The following is a 15,295-nucleotide window of genomic DNA, read 5'->3' on the forward strand; positions in this document are numbered from 1 at the left end:
AATGCAGAGTGAGCCTTTCGGTGCCAGGCACATGTTTCAATTTTAACTAAAATACGTATTTATTAATCATCTGCTAAAAGGAAAGCTCATGTGTTGGTGGGGGAAGAGGGAATACAAGGTAGGGAAATACTCCCTTACAGCAGCGGTTCTCAACCCAGACCGTCCTGTAGACTCGCCTGGGAAACTTGAAAAAACTCCAGCACCTGGACCCTGTCCAGGTGAACGGAGTCTGGAGGGGTGGGGCAGAGGCACCCTGGGTTTGCAGGTGGCCCAGGGAAAGTTAACAGGCAGCCGGGCATGAGAGTCAGTGGTGTGGAGAGTTGACTAAAACGTTTCTCACCGGCTGCTGAGGTAGGTGGTGGTGTCCCATTTTGCAGATGAGGTGACTGAGGTTCAAGTGAACCTTCCTTTCCCTGATGGGGAAGGTGTTTCCCACAGCAAGGGAAGCAGGGGTGCGAAAAACACTCCTCCAGGGCTGTCTCCAATCTCTGAAGAGACTCCTTCATAATTGTTTGTCAGGAATAGGAAAAAAAAACAAACAACCAAGGCCATTGTGAAATAATTATAACTTTTTCTAGGCATTGAATTATAGAGGCAAAAATGCTGCGCACCAAAGTCACCTGCAGTCTCAGCAGGTTAACACTCAGGAGAATGTCAGAGAGAGGGAGGAAGGGGGTGGTGGATTCATTTCAAGGCTCAAGGTCAGATTGCAAATCAGGGCTCCTGGGAGTGTGGTACGAAGACCACTGGCATCATAAGCCCACCATGCGTGTTAGAAATGTAGCACCCCTAGGCCGCCGAAGCAGACTCTGCAGAAAGATCCTGAGAAGACTCACATTTAATAACTACTCCCAGCCATTCCTGCGGCCACTGAAGACCAAGCGCCACCACTGTTTTGCTTTCCCTTAATTCAAGAGGAACGTGTCCTAGACACGCATCACTTTCAGTGGCTCAGGAGGGCCCTCGAGTTTGGATTGATGCATTAAAATGTATGGAGCCAGCCGGCTGTCCTTGGGGACCTGGGTACATACTCCCATTTCGCATGGGCTGGCTGGAAGCACCAGAGTTGCTGTGTCATCCGCACACAGCAGCTCCCTGCCCCCTTTCTCCTTCCCTAGCTCCCAAGCATCCTAACTCTTACTTGCCAGCCAGTCACAGCCCGAATAGCTGATGTCACCAGCAGCCAATCAGAGCTCCTCCTGGGTATACACAAAATTCTGTCCCTCTTACTGAGGTGATGGAATTCTGAAGAAACACCATCCTTTGCAGATAGGGACACTGAGGCCTAGAGGGGAGCAGAGGCCCACCCAGGGTCATAGCACACAGGTGCCAGAGCCCGACTTCTGAGTGTGGCTCACGATGTTGCCAAAGCCCCACAGGGCCTTCCTGGCAGAGCCTCCCCCTCTGCGGACAGCTCCGGCCCTCCTCCCCACAGCACTTCCTGCAAGACCTCAGGGGTCAGAAATGCATTCCTCAATCTCCGGAATTTAGGGCCCCAAGAAGACAGCAGCAAAGGCAGGGCCCATGTTGGAGGGGGGTTGCCGGAAATTTCAGCCCTGCTCTCAGCCCCATGTTCCCTCCTCCCCCAGGAAGGAATTAGAGGGGTCCTGGGAGGCTGTGCTGACTGCTGTTTACAGACAGATTATGGGGAGGAACCAACACAAGGGCTCCTTTGTGGAGGTGCTGGCTTAGGGAGTCAAGTGACCGCCTAGCACCCACATGGGCAGTGCCAACCCCTAAGTGTTGGCACTTAGGGGCACTGGCCAAAGGACCCTAGAGAGTCCCACCAGTCCAGTGGCCAGACCTTCTGTGTGATCGCATGACCAGTCTGGAGCCCAGCCTGTGAGTAGGGGTTGCCCAGGTGGGCTGGGCTGAGGCTTTGAGGGCCTTTGAGGTGGATGACTGTCCCAGCATGTGTGTGTGATGTATACAAACAGGCAACATGCGTGCAGGGGTGTGGGCACCGGTGTGTCTGTGCAAAGGCACTGAGGTGGGAATGAGCTTAGTATGCACCAGGCACAGAGACACAGCCGGAGAGGCTGCATCAGAGCACATGGGGGAGGGGGGAGCATCAATCATTGCTTCAATATATTTTTACTGAGCGCCTCCTTTGAGGACACAACAGGAGCCTCCATTCTAAGGAAAGAATAGGCAATAAACAAGCAGATAGTGTGCAAACTATAATTTCAAGTATAACATGATTAAGTGCTGTGTAGAAAGATTGAGGTGAGGGGATAGAAAGTGTGGGTGGCACTGAGATGCTATTTCCAGGTAGGGTGGCTGGGGACATTCTTTCTGGAGAGGTGACCTGAAGTGGGAAGGAGCCATACAGTTCGATCAGAGAGAGCATCCCCCAGGCAAGAGGATAAGGAGGTGGAAAGGCCCTGGGACCACCATTTGGTAAACATTATTTGAACATCTCTGCCAGCCAGGCTCTGTTCTGGGCACTGGGGATAGGACTGTGGACAAGACTGACCCCTTCTTTCTCCAGGGTGGCTGAGGGAGCTCAGGGAGCTTACAGAAAAGATGGGCTCAGAATAGAGGTCTGAGCCCAGTGTGTGCACTGTTGTCATCGTCCCTGTCGTACAATTTAAGGGCACAGACCTATCTATGTCTTCCTCGCCAAGATCATGGGCAGCCTCTGGGTTCCCTTCCTGCCTCACACAGGCAGTGAGAGGGGCAAGGGCCTTAGAGACCACTTCATCCGCATCTCGGTGTCCTGAAGAAAGAGCTGAGGATCAGAGCAGGGAAGCATCCTGGCTAAGGTCACACAAGAGCCCCAGACAGGCTCTGACCAAGGCCCCTGCTCCATCCTGCGCCCCCATCAGTGTCCCTCTCTGTCCACCTGCTACAGCCCAGTGCCTGACCATGACTGTCACCTACTCAAGCCAGGTGGCTAATGCCCGCTTAGGCTCCTTCTCTCGCCTGCTGCTGTGCTGGCGAGGCAGCATCTACAAGCTGCTCTACAGCGAGTTCCTCATCTTCCTGCTCAGCTACTACACCATCCGCTTCATTTATAGGTACAGGTAGAGAGAGGGGCTGAGGTGTGGCCTGGGAGCGGTGCAGCTGGGGCTTGGAGCTCCTAGGAGACCTCCAAGCCACGTAGGGGGCCCATGCACCAGAGACCTACAAGGCTCAGCTGAGCTTGTGGCCCAGCCCTGGGGGCCGGGGGCTGGGCCTGGGGGCTGGGGAGAAGAGAAAAGGAGGCAGACTGGTTGGAAGCATCTTAGACCCCATTCCTCCAGCCCAGGGAGGGCCCTGGAACCCAGGCCTTACCTGGTCCCACTCAGCCAGCCTGTTTTCCTGAATCCCACACAGGCTTATAGGTCCAGACTGTACCTTTTTTACTGCCCAATAAAAATGTTTATTTAAAATAATATAGGCCAGATATAATCACAGAATACATGATAGCATTTTAAATGGAAAACGCATTAATGACTGAATGGATTGAAAATACCTGATACATAAAATTCTTGAGTTCATAGTGGGAATACTAATCACAAAGCACATTGATTTTCCTTGGTTGTTACTAGGGCACCAATATAATCCTCTTTTTTTAATTAGGCTTTATTTTTTAGAGCTGTTTTTCATAGTCGAATTGAGCCCAAGGTACAGAGTTCCCATATAACCCCCCTCTCCACACACACACACACAGAGCCTCTCCCACTATCAGGATCCCTTAGCAGAGTGGTACATTTGTTATAACAGACAAACCCACAAGGACACACCATCATTACCCAAAGTCCATTTTACAGTTTACATTAGGGTTCACCCTGGCCTTGTACATCCTCTGGTAATGACCTGTACCCACCATTAAAGTGTTGTAAAGCATAATTTCACTACCCTAAAAACCCGCTGTGCTCTGCCTACTCATCCCTACCGGCCAAACACACTTAGTTTCAATCTACTTCAAACACAACTGTCCTTTGGATCCTTTAAAAGGGCTCCCAGAGCCCAGCTGGGCGTAGCTCAGTGGTTAAGCATCGACCTAGGATCCAGGCGATCAGGGTTCGATTCCCTGTCAGGGCAAATGCCCAGGTTGCGGGCTGCAGCCGATCAATGACTCTCTCATCATTGGTGTTTCTATCCCTCTCTTTTCCCCTCTCTGAAATCAATAAAGATATATTAAAAAAAAAAAAAAAAGGGCTCCCAGAAAATGGCAGGATTGGCAGAGCACGTGGTGGAGGGGGGGTCCCTAAAAACTGACCCCTTCAGCCTGACTTTCCTTCCTGCACCTCAGAGAAACCTCCCTGGGGAACCTCCTTTGGCCATGGAGCTCCGTTGGGGTTCAGGGCTACCAGAGGGCAAGTGGGACCTGGCTCAGGCCACAGGAAGGGCCCTGGGCAGCCAGTGCGGGGCAGGGAGGCTGCGGGGCACCAGAGGCAGCCACGCTCCTGCCCCAGCCTGGCCGGAGCCGGGCCGGTCTCTGCCATCCCCTCCAGGGTCTACACAACTTCCCGCACCCTCCCCCAGGACGGCCCTCACGGAGGAGCGGCAGGTGATGTTTGAGAAGCTGGCTCTGTATTGCGACAGCTACATCCAGCTCATCCCCATCCCCTTCGTGCTGGGTGAGCTCCGTCTGAGGGGTGCTGGGTCCCCGTGGCTGCTGGGACCACGAGGAGTTAGTGGGGGTGGGGTGGGGCGGGGGAGGGAGGCCAGCGTCATGTCAGTGCCTCCCGGCCATTCCGGGAAGAGGGGAGGCTGCAGCCAGAGGGAATGCCCTTAGACGTTAGGAAGGACCCCGCGGTGAGCACTCGAGACCTCAGTTTCCGCGGGCAGGGCTGACGGCACGGTCTCCGGAGCCTGTGCAGGCGGGGAGGGCATCTGGCGGATTTCTCCGACGGGAGGGGAGGGGTCCGGGGTAGCTAAGCCGAGGCTCTCCGCCTCCAGCGGGGCTCCGATGGCCTGCCCTTCCCGGGCGCCTCCCAGGGCGGGGCCGGGGTCCGGGCCCGCCGCGTCCCCGTTAGGAAGCGGGAGACGCCGAGGCGTCGCCCCCTGGGCTCTGGCCGCAGCCCGGGCCTTCGCCCCCCGCCCCTTCTGCCCAGGCTTCTACGTGACGCTGGTGGTGACCGGCTGGTGGAACCAGTACGGGAGCCTGCCGGGGCCCGACCGCCTCTCGGCCCGGTGCCGGCCTGTGGAGGGCGACGACGAGCAGGGCGGCGGCCGCGGCGCACGCTCGCGCGCTACGCCAACCTGGGCGGCGCTCACCCCGCGCAGCGTCAGCGCCGCCGTCTACAGGCGCCTCCCCAGCCCCCAGCACCTGGTCCAAGCAGGTGGGCGGGGCGGGGCCGGAGGCGCTCGCAGGGGATTGGGTGGGGCCCCGGGGCGGGGCGGGGCGGGGTCGAGACCTGGGGCCCGAATTGGCCCCGCCGGGTTGAGTGACTGAAGGTGGGGCCAGGCCGGGGAGCTTTCCTAGGAGCACCGGGTTTGAGGTAGGACCAAGGACCCCTGAGGGGTAAGGGGAGAGCGGCTGGAGGACAGGCGTGGGCGGTGGGTGGCAGGGACCGGGGGGCCTCGGGAAGTGGTGAGGAACTAGGGTCTGCCTCCCTCTGCCATCCCCCATCTCGTTCTCCTGTCCTCTGGCTTCCAGGCCTGTACACCTGTAACACAGCCCCCTCTCACCTGCTCAGCCCAGAACTGCACATAGTAGGCACTCAGGAATTATTCTTTGAAAGAAAGAGGATGGCGGAGGAGCTCCGAGGTCCCTACAGGCTCAGCAGGGACTTGGGCCTGAATCCTGGGCCCCCCGTGGGGCCTGGCCACCTGGCCAGCCACCCCTCTACAGGACCCCCGCCCACTGCTGCTTCGCTCTACCCTGCAGGCTTCATGACTCCCGCAAAACACAAGCACTTAGAAAAATTGAGCTTGCGGCACACCACGTTCTGGGTGCCCTGGGTGTGGTTTGCTAACCTGTCAATGAAAGCTTGGATTGGAGGTCGAATCCGGGACCCTGTCCTGCTCCAGAGCCTGCTGACCGTAAGCCCACTACGCAGATGGGGCTGCAGCAGAGCAGGGAGGGTTGTGTCCCAAGAGGAACAAGGCTTCCAACACAGAGAAGGCTCCAGCCCCTGAGGGTCTTTCCGGAGCCTGCCTTGGGATCGTAGGATCTTTTCCAACAGGATTCCACAGCCCAATGTGACACCTTCCAAAATCTCCTGCATCCCCTCCATAAAGTGAGCCTCTGAAAGCCTGGTTCCTCTTTGATAGATGAGGAGGCTGAGGCACAGAAAGGTTAAGTGACCTGCCCATGATCACACAGCTAGGGCTGGACCATGAGCACAGACCCTGGTACCTGGGGAAGAGCCTGGGAGAGAGCAGGTGTTGGTTAGAACCCCACCCCTCCCTCCCACCTCCCAGGAGATGAACGCCTTGCGAACACAGTGTGGACAGCTGTATGCCTACGACTGGATCAGTGTCCCGCTGGTATACTCGCAGGTGAACACAAGGCCAGTGAAGTCACCCCTTTAGGAAACTGAGGCTAGGAGGACCCTGTGATGGGAAGGACTCACTTCGAGGCTGAGAAAGAGGCTCACCCTGGGAGTTGGGTCTGGACTTTGCAAGTTTCCTCTAGTGCCAAGTTCGAAGAGTCCAGGTTCCTGCCTGATCCAGCCTGCTGGAGGCAGTGTGACTATCCCCATTTTAAAGAGATCACAGAGACCCCAAATCCCAAGAGTGTGTAAGTCAGAGCAAGGCCTTGTCCTCCCAGCCTCGGGAGCTTCTGACCCCAGGTCCCCACCCAGCCCATTTCCACCACCTCTTTCCTTGCCCAGGTGGTGACCGTGGCGGTATACAGCTTTTTCCTGGCTTGCCTGATTGGGCGGCAGTTTCTGAACCCAGCCAAGGCCTACCCTGGCCACGAGCTGGACCTCGTTGTACCCATCTTCACATTCCTGCAGTTCTTTTTCTATGCTGGCTGGCTGAAGGTGAGCCCTGGGGACAAGGTTGGGCTGTGGGCGTGGCTAGAGGGGTCATGGCCAGCCAGGAGAGGAGTCTCAAGTGTGGAAAGTAGGGCACTGGGTCCTGACCATGACCCTCTAGTTTCTCCACCTCTTTACATACAAATAACGTGAGACCCAAAGGAGAGCTGGGCCTGCGTGAGGCCTGTATCTGATGGCAATGCTTCGCCCAGGGCCTGGGACTTAGCAGGCACGAGAGACGGGGAAAGCTCAGTTGTCAAACCATTCGATGCCTCCTTGAGAAAATAATCTCCAAATGTCTGACAAGAACAAGGGGATGTGTGAAATAAGAGTAGCAGCAGCAGGCAGTTCTGGCAAGGCGATTTCTCACTGTCCCCAACAATTAGGTCCCAAATTTGTTCACTGTCCTTAGTAAAACTAAAGCCCTGAGATTAACCACCCCCAGTCCCCACCCTTTACAAGATAGATAAGCACCACCTCTCTTTACTCAGATTGTCCATGGTGGCATAATAGGGGTCGTCGACCCCACCTCAAGTGGCTTATCCAAGTCCTTCTTCCCATCACATCCAGCGCTCTTACTAACAGGAGTTCTGAGTGACTGTGTTCTGTCTACCCCTTTATCTCTCCATCCATTTCCCGTCCACTCTCCCTCTCTTCCTATATTTTTTGGTGGTGGTAGTGTCTCCCTCTCTCCCTCCTGTCCATGTGTCACACACACACAGAGCTATTCACGCCCCTCCCCAGTTATCTACAGATCAAACCAGATCACACCATTTTGCTGCTTGAAGTCCTCCTGGTGGCTTTTAGGATGTCATCTGACCCCTTAGTGCATTGCACTCACTGCCACTGCAGGGCCCTGTCAGGAGACTGCAGAGGTCAGTGCCCAGGAGTCTGCCCTTTAATTCAGCACTGCCTCAGCATATACGTCTGTTGCATTAGAAATAATGAATAAGTGAATAAATGAATGTTTGAAAACATGAATAACTGAGCAAATGAGTAATTATTCCAATGCAGGTGAGATGCAGTGAGGGGAGATAAAGGTGGTGACTGGGCTGAGTGACACACTCAGAGACTGGGTATTCAGGGGGTTCTGGCTCAGGGGAGTCAGAAAGGCCCAGTGTCCTAAACAGGGAGAGGCAGTGTGTGTGGGTGCCCCCAGTGTGGGTGGCAGGAGCCCTTACACAGCGGCTTTGGAGATGATGGTCAGTCAAGAGGGGATCCTGGGGGAGGGGCAAGGGATGGAAATGTCAGGAGCTGGGGCTTAAGAGGGGGAAGCAAGGCTGCAAGGAGTCCACCTGAGGATTCCTAGAGCCTCACTTGTCCCCAAGGTGGCAGAGCAGCTCATCAACCCATTTGGAGAAGATGATGACGACTTTGAGACCAACTGGATTGTCGACAGGAGCTTGCAGGTGTGGGGCAAAGGAGGGAGCCCAACCCATGGACCTCCCCAAACTGGACTCAGGGAGGGGGACCCCACAATTCTGTAGAGAGACCTGACAGTGAATATCCTCCTCTCCCCTCCCCTGCCAACCATTCACTCCCAGGATTCTCACCCCAACTTTTGAGGCTTCAGGTAGGCAATAGTCTCTCCATTTCGCAGGTAGGGAAACAGGCCCAGAGACACAGAAGTGACCTCTCCTAGTCACCCAGCAAGTTCATGGTCCTGCTTGGTCTGATCTTTCTGTTAGACTTCGGTTTCTGTCCCTGGTGACCAGGTGTCCCTGCTGGCTGTAGACGAGATGCACCAGGACCTGCCCCCATTGGAGCGGGACATGTACTGGAATGACCCAGAACCACAGCCACCCTACACAGCCGCTTCTGCCCAGTCTCGCCGACCCTCCTTTTCTGGCTCTACCTTTAATATCAGGTGCCAGGGAACCACTTGGTGGATAGAAAACCCCAAGTGCCTGCCTGGGACCTTAGAATGGCCTAATTAATGCATACTGGGTGCTCACTAAGTGCCAGGCATTATACTAAGCTCTTTATATATATTAACTGTTTTTCTCTTCCCAACAGCCTTGGTTTGTTATCTCCAGTTTTCAGATAAGATTAATTCCAGGTTCAGAGAGGTTAAGTTGTCCAGCCCACCATCACATAGCTGGCAAGAAGCACATGTGGGCCAGCTGCTGCTGGGCCACAGTGGGCTGAAGGGTCACCCCAGACAGCTCTCTCTTTCTAAGATGAGAGTAAAGAGGACTTTAGGGCCTATTTGGGCCCATAGCATCAAGGTTTTCTTCCACAGTATTATGCTCTGTTCTCTTCTTGCTCTTTTTTTTTAATGGTTGGCAGTAATACAGATGTCTCCCATTTCCCCCCTTTTGCCCCCTTCTTCTTGCTCTTTTAAGAACTGAATATTCTATTAAGCTGTGATTAAAATTAGCTGGAGTTCCCCAGCTGGCATGAACAAGGTTTGGAAAAGTGATCAAATGAAGGCTTGCTTAGATCAGAAACATTTCTGGAGGTTGCCTTCGAGTTCTACATGATCTGAGCTCCAGCAGCTGAAGGTTGTGGAGACAGAGGGGGAATAACAGAAAATAATAACGCATAGGCCTTGCCTCCAAGGAACACACTTTAGCGAGGGAGCTGAACCTCTGGATACACAGTACAGGTACTGGATGCCTGGGAAAGGGACAGGACACAGAACAGAGGTCACCGCTGGCCACCTGGGAGGAGGTAGCCTCTAGCTGGGCCTGCAGCTGGGCCTTGAAGCGTGGGGAGCATTTGGACAAGGGCAAGGGCAGGCCACACGCTGGGGTAGGAGGGCTTTCTCTTGCAGAGTAAAGGCCTTGGGCAACCAGGAGGCAAGACTTCTCTCCTTGGGGATGCTGCTCGCTAGTCAGAACCACAAATCCCTGGCTTGCCCAGTCGCTCCTGGGCTTCATGTCCCCACCCCTGCCAGGGGACCAGTGATCCAGATTGCCTGGAGTGAACAGTGTGAAAGGGAAGATGTGGGTATGAGCAGGAAGCCCTTAAATGCCAGGCTAGGGAGCCTGGATGTTAGCGTGGGCAAGGGGGAGTCCCAGAACAGTTGGGTGAGCTGGGCCAGGAGGCATTAGTCAGGAGGTACAGGGTGGATCAGGAGGCGGGTCAGGGCACTGTGAGGAAGGCTGAGTCTTTGACCTTGGGCCAGAGGGACGGAGGAGAGGAGGTGAGGGAGAAATAGGCCAGGTTTGGTCCGTCTGTTCCCCCTACTCAACCCTCAATCTCCTGCTTCTCTCCAGTCTACGTGAGGAAGAGATGGAGTTCCAGCCAAACCCAGAGGAGGAAGAGGAGGGTGCTCATAATGGCATCATCAGTCGCTTCCTGAGGCTGCAGTCCCACGACCACCCCCACCCCAGGACAAGCTCGAAGACCAAACTACTACTGCCCAAGAAGTCTGTCCTCCATGAGGCGCCGGAGAATCTCGCTGGGGCCAGGAAGAGCTTTAGGGACCAGGAAGATAGCAGGGCCTGGAAGATGAAGGGGGAGGATGCCTCTAAGCCCGCTGCGCTGTACGGGAGGCCAGGCTACCACAGTGCCCCTCAGATGCCGCTCAGCTCCACCCCGATGGTATTTCCATCAGGACTGTGGGCACCCTCAAGTCTTCACAGAGTCTCAGGTGTAGACAGCACTGCCAAAGACCCAAGCCTACAGCCTGCCACTCCTGGGACCAAGACAAGCTTTGAATTGCTCCCAGTGTGTGCAGGGGCTTCACTGGAGCACCCGGAATTGTGTCACATCAAGAGGAAAACTGTCGAGTTTAACTTGACCGACACACATCAAGGCCCCTGAAAGTCATCTCAGAGAACCACGTACACAATCAACAAGCAACATGCACACTGTACTCAAAGATCATGATCCCTATTGGGCTTTGGAAAACAGGTCTGTGCTCTACCAAACCAGGGTCACTGTACCCACTCCTTGGGTGCCCCCCAACCCCCATCTAGCTTCCCTTGCTCTGAGCCTACCTACCCTTCCTTCCATGATTTCCTTATGGTCCCGTCACTGCCAAAGCATGCTGGACCTATGCCCAGCACTGGCTTGGGGCATACACTTAGCCACCTCAGCAGGGGCCCTAGGGAAGTGTTGGGGACTTTTGCTTATTTCACCGGAGCCTGGCAACACAGGAAAAAGTCCCTGGGACCTGGGTGAAGGAAGATGAGTTTACATGGACAGGAATGATGCTAGGAAGGGCTACCAGGCCAGGCTTAGGTGGAGACATTACCCCTGGATCCAGCCCACTTTCAACAGTGTGGCAGACACAAAATCATGGGGCAGAACTGGAGGCTCTAGTTTGTCAGGAGCCTCTTTGCCCAAGTTTAGCTGGGAAGACTGTATGAGCACTCCTCCAAGACCACTTGGTGGCCCTGAAGCTCCTGCAAAGGGTGCCACACCTCTGGGAACCGGCACATGGTTAAGGTGAGGGCATGCAGGTCCCTTGGGGTATCTCACTGCTTCGGGAACCTCAGCAAGACTTCTGAACTCAAATGTGCTTTCCTGCTTCCTTGGGGTCAATTTAAGCTGTCACAAAACCACCAGCTATTTCCCTTTAGCAGGGATGGGGAACCTTTTTCCTGCCAAGGGCCATTCAGGTATTTATAACACCATTCAAGGGGCCATACAAAATTATAAACTTAAAAATTAGCCTGCTATATTTGATCAAACATTTAATGAACTCACCCCTAATGTGATGGCTGGAACTGCTTCTTCGGTGAGGCCTTGGCAGGGCCAGACCAAATGATTTCACAGGCCAGATTTCCCCCACCAGTTTTATTCCATTTTTAGTAGACACTCACCCTGTTATACATCTGCCCTCCCCTCCCACCCCATCGTGCCGTGGGAGGGAAGTTTTAACTTCCTATTTCTAGATTCTCGAGAACTTCTGTGGTTGGAATACACAGCTTTGACTGAAAACTAAAAGGGGCTACCTTCTTACTTCTAGGGCTAGATAGAAACTTATCACTGTGGCTTGTTTGGGAAAGGATATTAACAGGTCTGCAGTAGCCTGATACTAGTCATTGGTTTTCAGTATTTAAGATGTCTCAATCTTTGCTCTCCTACTGCAGCTAATTTAATATTGAAATGAAGTTATTTTCCATACTCATGTAAAATTTCTCATTTTCAATAGGGATGAAGTACATTCCTAGCCTGTTTCCTAAGGGGGATGCTCCACTGGCCTGGTCTCACCTGCGTGTACACCGATCCAGTCGTAGCCATGCAGCTGTCCACACTGAAGAATATGTTCCTGACAGCCTGTACTAAATGGTTAGCTCAGTGGATAACAATAATCATTAGTTTCAGGACTACTTAAGCTTTTAAATGCCTTTTGTACATAAAAATAACAAAAGCTAGAATAAGCCACTGGAAACATGCAATTCAGAATCAGGAGTCTTGAAGTCCTATCCGAATTCAACACACTCAAGCCTTGGTTTCTTTACCAAACTTAGGAGTTTCATATAACTAAGGCTTAATAAACTAAGGATTTTCATAAATACAAGTCCTCTCAGGTGTTTCATTTTGATTAGTGTGAATTGTGGCACTTAGATTTGGCAAAGATGGCCTAAGTACATTTCTAGCCGATCCCAAGAATTCAAAGACAGCAGCTGGGTACCAAATTACTTTATTTGAAGGAACGGTACAAATGAAAGACGTAAGTGGATGATTTGGTACAAGTTATAGAAAAGGTAAAGGTAACTCTAACATGCAGGTACTGCTCTGGTGACCAGGAAGTCACCCCGTGGCTATGGGAAGCCAGCCTAAGGCTCAGCTCTCATCACTGTCTCCCAGGGTGTGCTTGTCAAAGAGATACTCTGCCATGCCAGTTTCAGGGGCCCCCAACCTGCGCAAGTTGGTTACGTGGTCACCCAATTCTTTGATGGATTTCACCTGCTCGTTCAGGTAGTGAGTCTCAATGAAGTCACACAACTAGAAAACAGGACGGGAAGAAAGTTATTGATAAAACTTTCCCAGCAACCAAGGAAAACCATTTCCTCCCAGGTTGCCAATACTCACATGAGGGTCATTTTTGTCAGTGGCCAGTTTGTGCAAGTCCAGTAGTGACTGATTCACACTTTTTTCCAAGTGTAATGCACACTCCATTGCAGTCAGCCCATTCTCCCAGTCATCCCGGTCTGGTTTCTGGAGAAGAGGAAGTTAGGTTAATGCATCTGTAATTAAACCAAGCAGGTACCAAATACGTAACCTTTTGGCAAAAGGGACATCTAAGTTTCCCTTGATAACAGCTTCCAGTTTAACATCCTTGCCCATTCCTGTTTGCCTACTCTGGCTTAGATGGTGGGCCCGAAAAAAGCACAAAAGCCAAATGTATCCTCATTTTAAAAGGGAAGCTGCTAGTCTCTGAGTGTAGTTTCTGACACCTGAGGACTGCTAGATAAATTATGCAGCATGACATCCCTCCGATCTTTGTTCACCTTGATATCCTGAAGGTAGATTCGGCCACCACGTTGGTTCTGCAGCTTCATCAGTTTCTCAGCATGTTCCCTCTCCTCATGAGATTGGTGAAGAAAATATTTGGCAAAGTTCTTCAAAGCCACATCATCTCGGTCAAAGTAGTAAGACTGAAAGTGGAACATGAACAAGCTATGTTAGGGGCAGGCAGTGTTCCTGCATTGAACACAACAATAATCAGTTTCTACTCTTAAAAAAAAAAAAAAAGGAAACCTGGTCTTTCAAATTGAAAGTTAACTATAAGGAACCTTTAGAGTATCATAAGAGTTGCTTCCAGTATGAAATGTGTTCAGGGCATGTATTACTGCAGTTCCTAGAGCCAGTGTCAAATTTCACTGGAGAGGGTGCAGTTTACCCTGCACTATAGTGCCTTCTCCCCCTCCTCGCCAATAAACTCACTTTAAAACAGGAGCTTGCCAGCTTACAGGCAGACTGTAGGATTTCTAAAATTAACCCACTAGGCAAGGTCACAACTGTGGGCAATGCTATTGTAGGTAAATATTACCAGTAGAAAGCAAAAATCTGATTCAGTGTTAGATACTTGCTGTACTCAGGAGCTCCTGAAATGGAATGGCAATGATAGAAACCCAGGCCTGTTTTCAAATCCATCTGGAACTTGTCTATTCTTGGATAATTTGCACAGTCATAAGACAACTCTAACTAAAACTCCCACCACACTGCCTAAAACCAGGATTTTGGAAAACTGATTCTACCGATTACAGGGAAAAACTCCTTGCCCAGTAACTGTTGGTGGATTTTACCCAAGAACTGAGCATTCAATTAGGGGGCTACAATTCTTAACACACGAAAGGATAAAGAACTAAGTAGGCACTAGTCAAAGGGGAGATTTCTAAGACATGCTTCAATTCAAGTGGGGCTTTGAGATAACCAGAGCAGAGGGGTGGAGACAGCTGCTCGGGAGTGGGCGCCCACGCGAGATAAGCCACAGCGCCAGCCCCCAAGGTTGCTATTCGACACCATTACCCAGCAGGCTCCGCCATACCCTGGGGGATGGGAGCTAGACCTCTCGGTCCGTTAGCCAAGCAAACCGAGGGCATCAGGGGTACATGATCGGACGCAGGGGAGGGGAAAGAAATGCAAAAATCCACCTTCCCAACTGCAAAATTGTATACACTGTATTAAGTATCGCCCGGAAACCAGGCTCTCAACTATAAAGTGGTGCGCAGAGGCGGCCCTTGCCTATGAGGAAGCCCTCCCAGGACACAGTCGGAAAGGGCGAAGTGCCCAGGATTTCTGCGCAAGACAAGTCCTGAGAGGCCTCGAGCAGCCTCCATTTTCCCGAAGGGCGCACGCAGGCGGGAGACCCCACGGTAGCCACACCTCCGCCCCGCCCCGCCCCCGAGAGGCCGCACCCGACCCCCGTCCCACCGCCGACCCCGCTGCTGCAGCCCAGGAGGCCGCGGCGCGCTCACCATGGACAGGTAGACGTAGGAAGCGTAGAGCTCCAGGTTGATCTGGCGGTTGATGGCGGCCTCCGAGTCCTGGTGGTAGTTCTGGCGCACCTGCGAGGGGGACCCGGTCGTGCTCATGGTGGCGGCTAAGGTGAGGCGGCTGCGGCGCTGGAGCGGTGGCGGGGGCCTTGGGGCGGTCGGCGGCGCGGTGCGGAGCTGGCGGGGCCGGTCTGGCCGCTGGCTGGGACGGGTGGAGCGCCGGGTTCCGTCCAAGCACTGTTGAAGCAGGAAACCACGGCGACTCTCCGCGAAGACTGTGGCGCAGGTTTCAGCCGCGGGCCTTTTACGGGAGCGGGTCGGGCCCGCCCCGGCCAATCACACCGCTCGGCCGCCGCGCGGAGCCCCGCCTCTTCCTGTGGGCGTGTGCGGGGGAGCCCCCTGCGGGGGCGGTGGGGGAGGGGAGCCTCGGAGGCTGCGGCGCGTGTGGCGGAGCGTGCGGGGGGCGGGCAGGCGTGGCTC

At 53.5% G+C, this 15,295-nt stretch overlaps 2 protein-coding genes across 2 annotated transcripts; one reads left to right on the forward strand and one right to left on the reverse strand.

The window, feature by feature from the left end:
* The first annotated feature begins 2,868 nt into the window (after positions 1 to 2,868).
* Positions 2,869 to 12,158, forward strand: BEST1 (bestrophin 1). Its single transcript, XM_087822297.1, is given in 13 exon segments — positions 2,869 to 3,020; positions 4,474 to 4,568; positions 5,046 to 5,150; positions 5,153 to 5,198; positions 5,200 to 5,273; positions 5,822 to 5,976; positions 6,358 to 6,435; positions 6,771 to 6,923; positions 8,246 to 8,326; positions 8,633 to 8,784; positions 10,139 to 10,676; positions 10,678 to 10,778; positions 12,104 to 12,158. Coding segments are annotated over 13 exon segments (1,785 nt in total).
* A 342-nt stretch (positions 12,159 to 12,500) lies between these two features.
* FTH1 (ferritin heavy chain 1) lies at positions 12,501 to 14,952 on the reverse strand. Its single transcript, XM_087822395.1, has 4 exons — positions 14,798 to 14,952; positions 13,328 to 13,474; positions 12,909 to 13,034; positions 12,501 to 12,821 (listed from the first exon to the last, which is right to left on the reverse strand). Exons 1-4 carry the CDS (start codon positions 14,912 to 14,914, stop codon positions 12,660 to 12,662), a joined length of 552 nt encoding a protein of 183 aa, XP_087678521.1. The 5' UTR covers positions 14,915 to 14,952; the 3' UTR covers positions 12,501 to 12,659.
* Between the last annotated feature and the right edge of the window lie 343 nt (positions 14,953 to 15,295).

Source organism: Miniopterus natalensis, chromosome 11, assembly GCF_054644295.1.
Source record: "Miniopterus natalensis isolate mMinNat1 chromosome 11, mMinNat1.hap1, whole genome shotgun sequence".
Taxonomy (NCBI): domain Eukaryota; kingdom Metazoa; phylum Chordata; class Mammalia; order Chiroptera; family Miniopteridae; genus Miniopterus; species Miniopterus natalensis.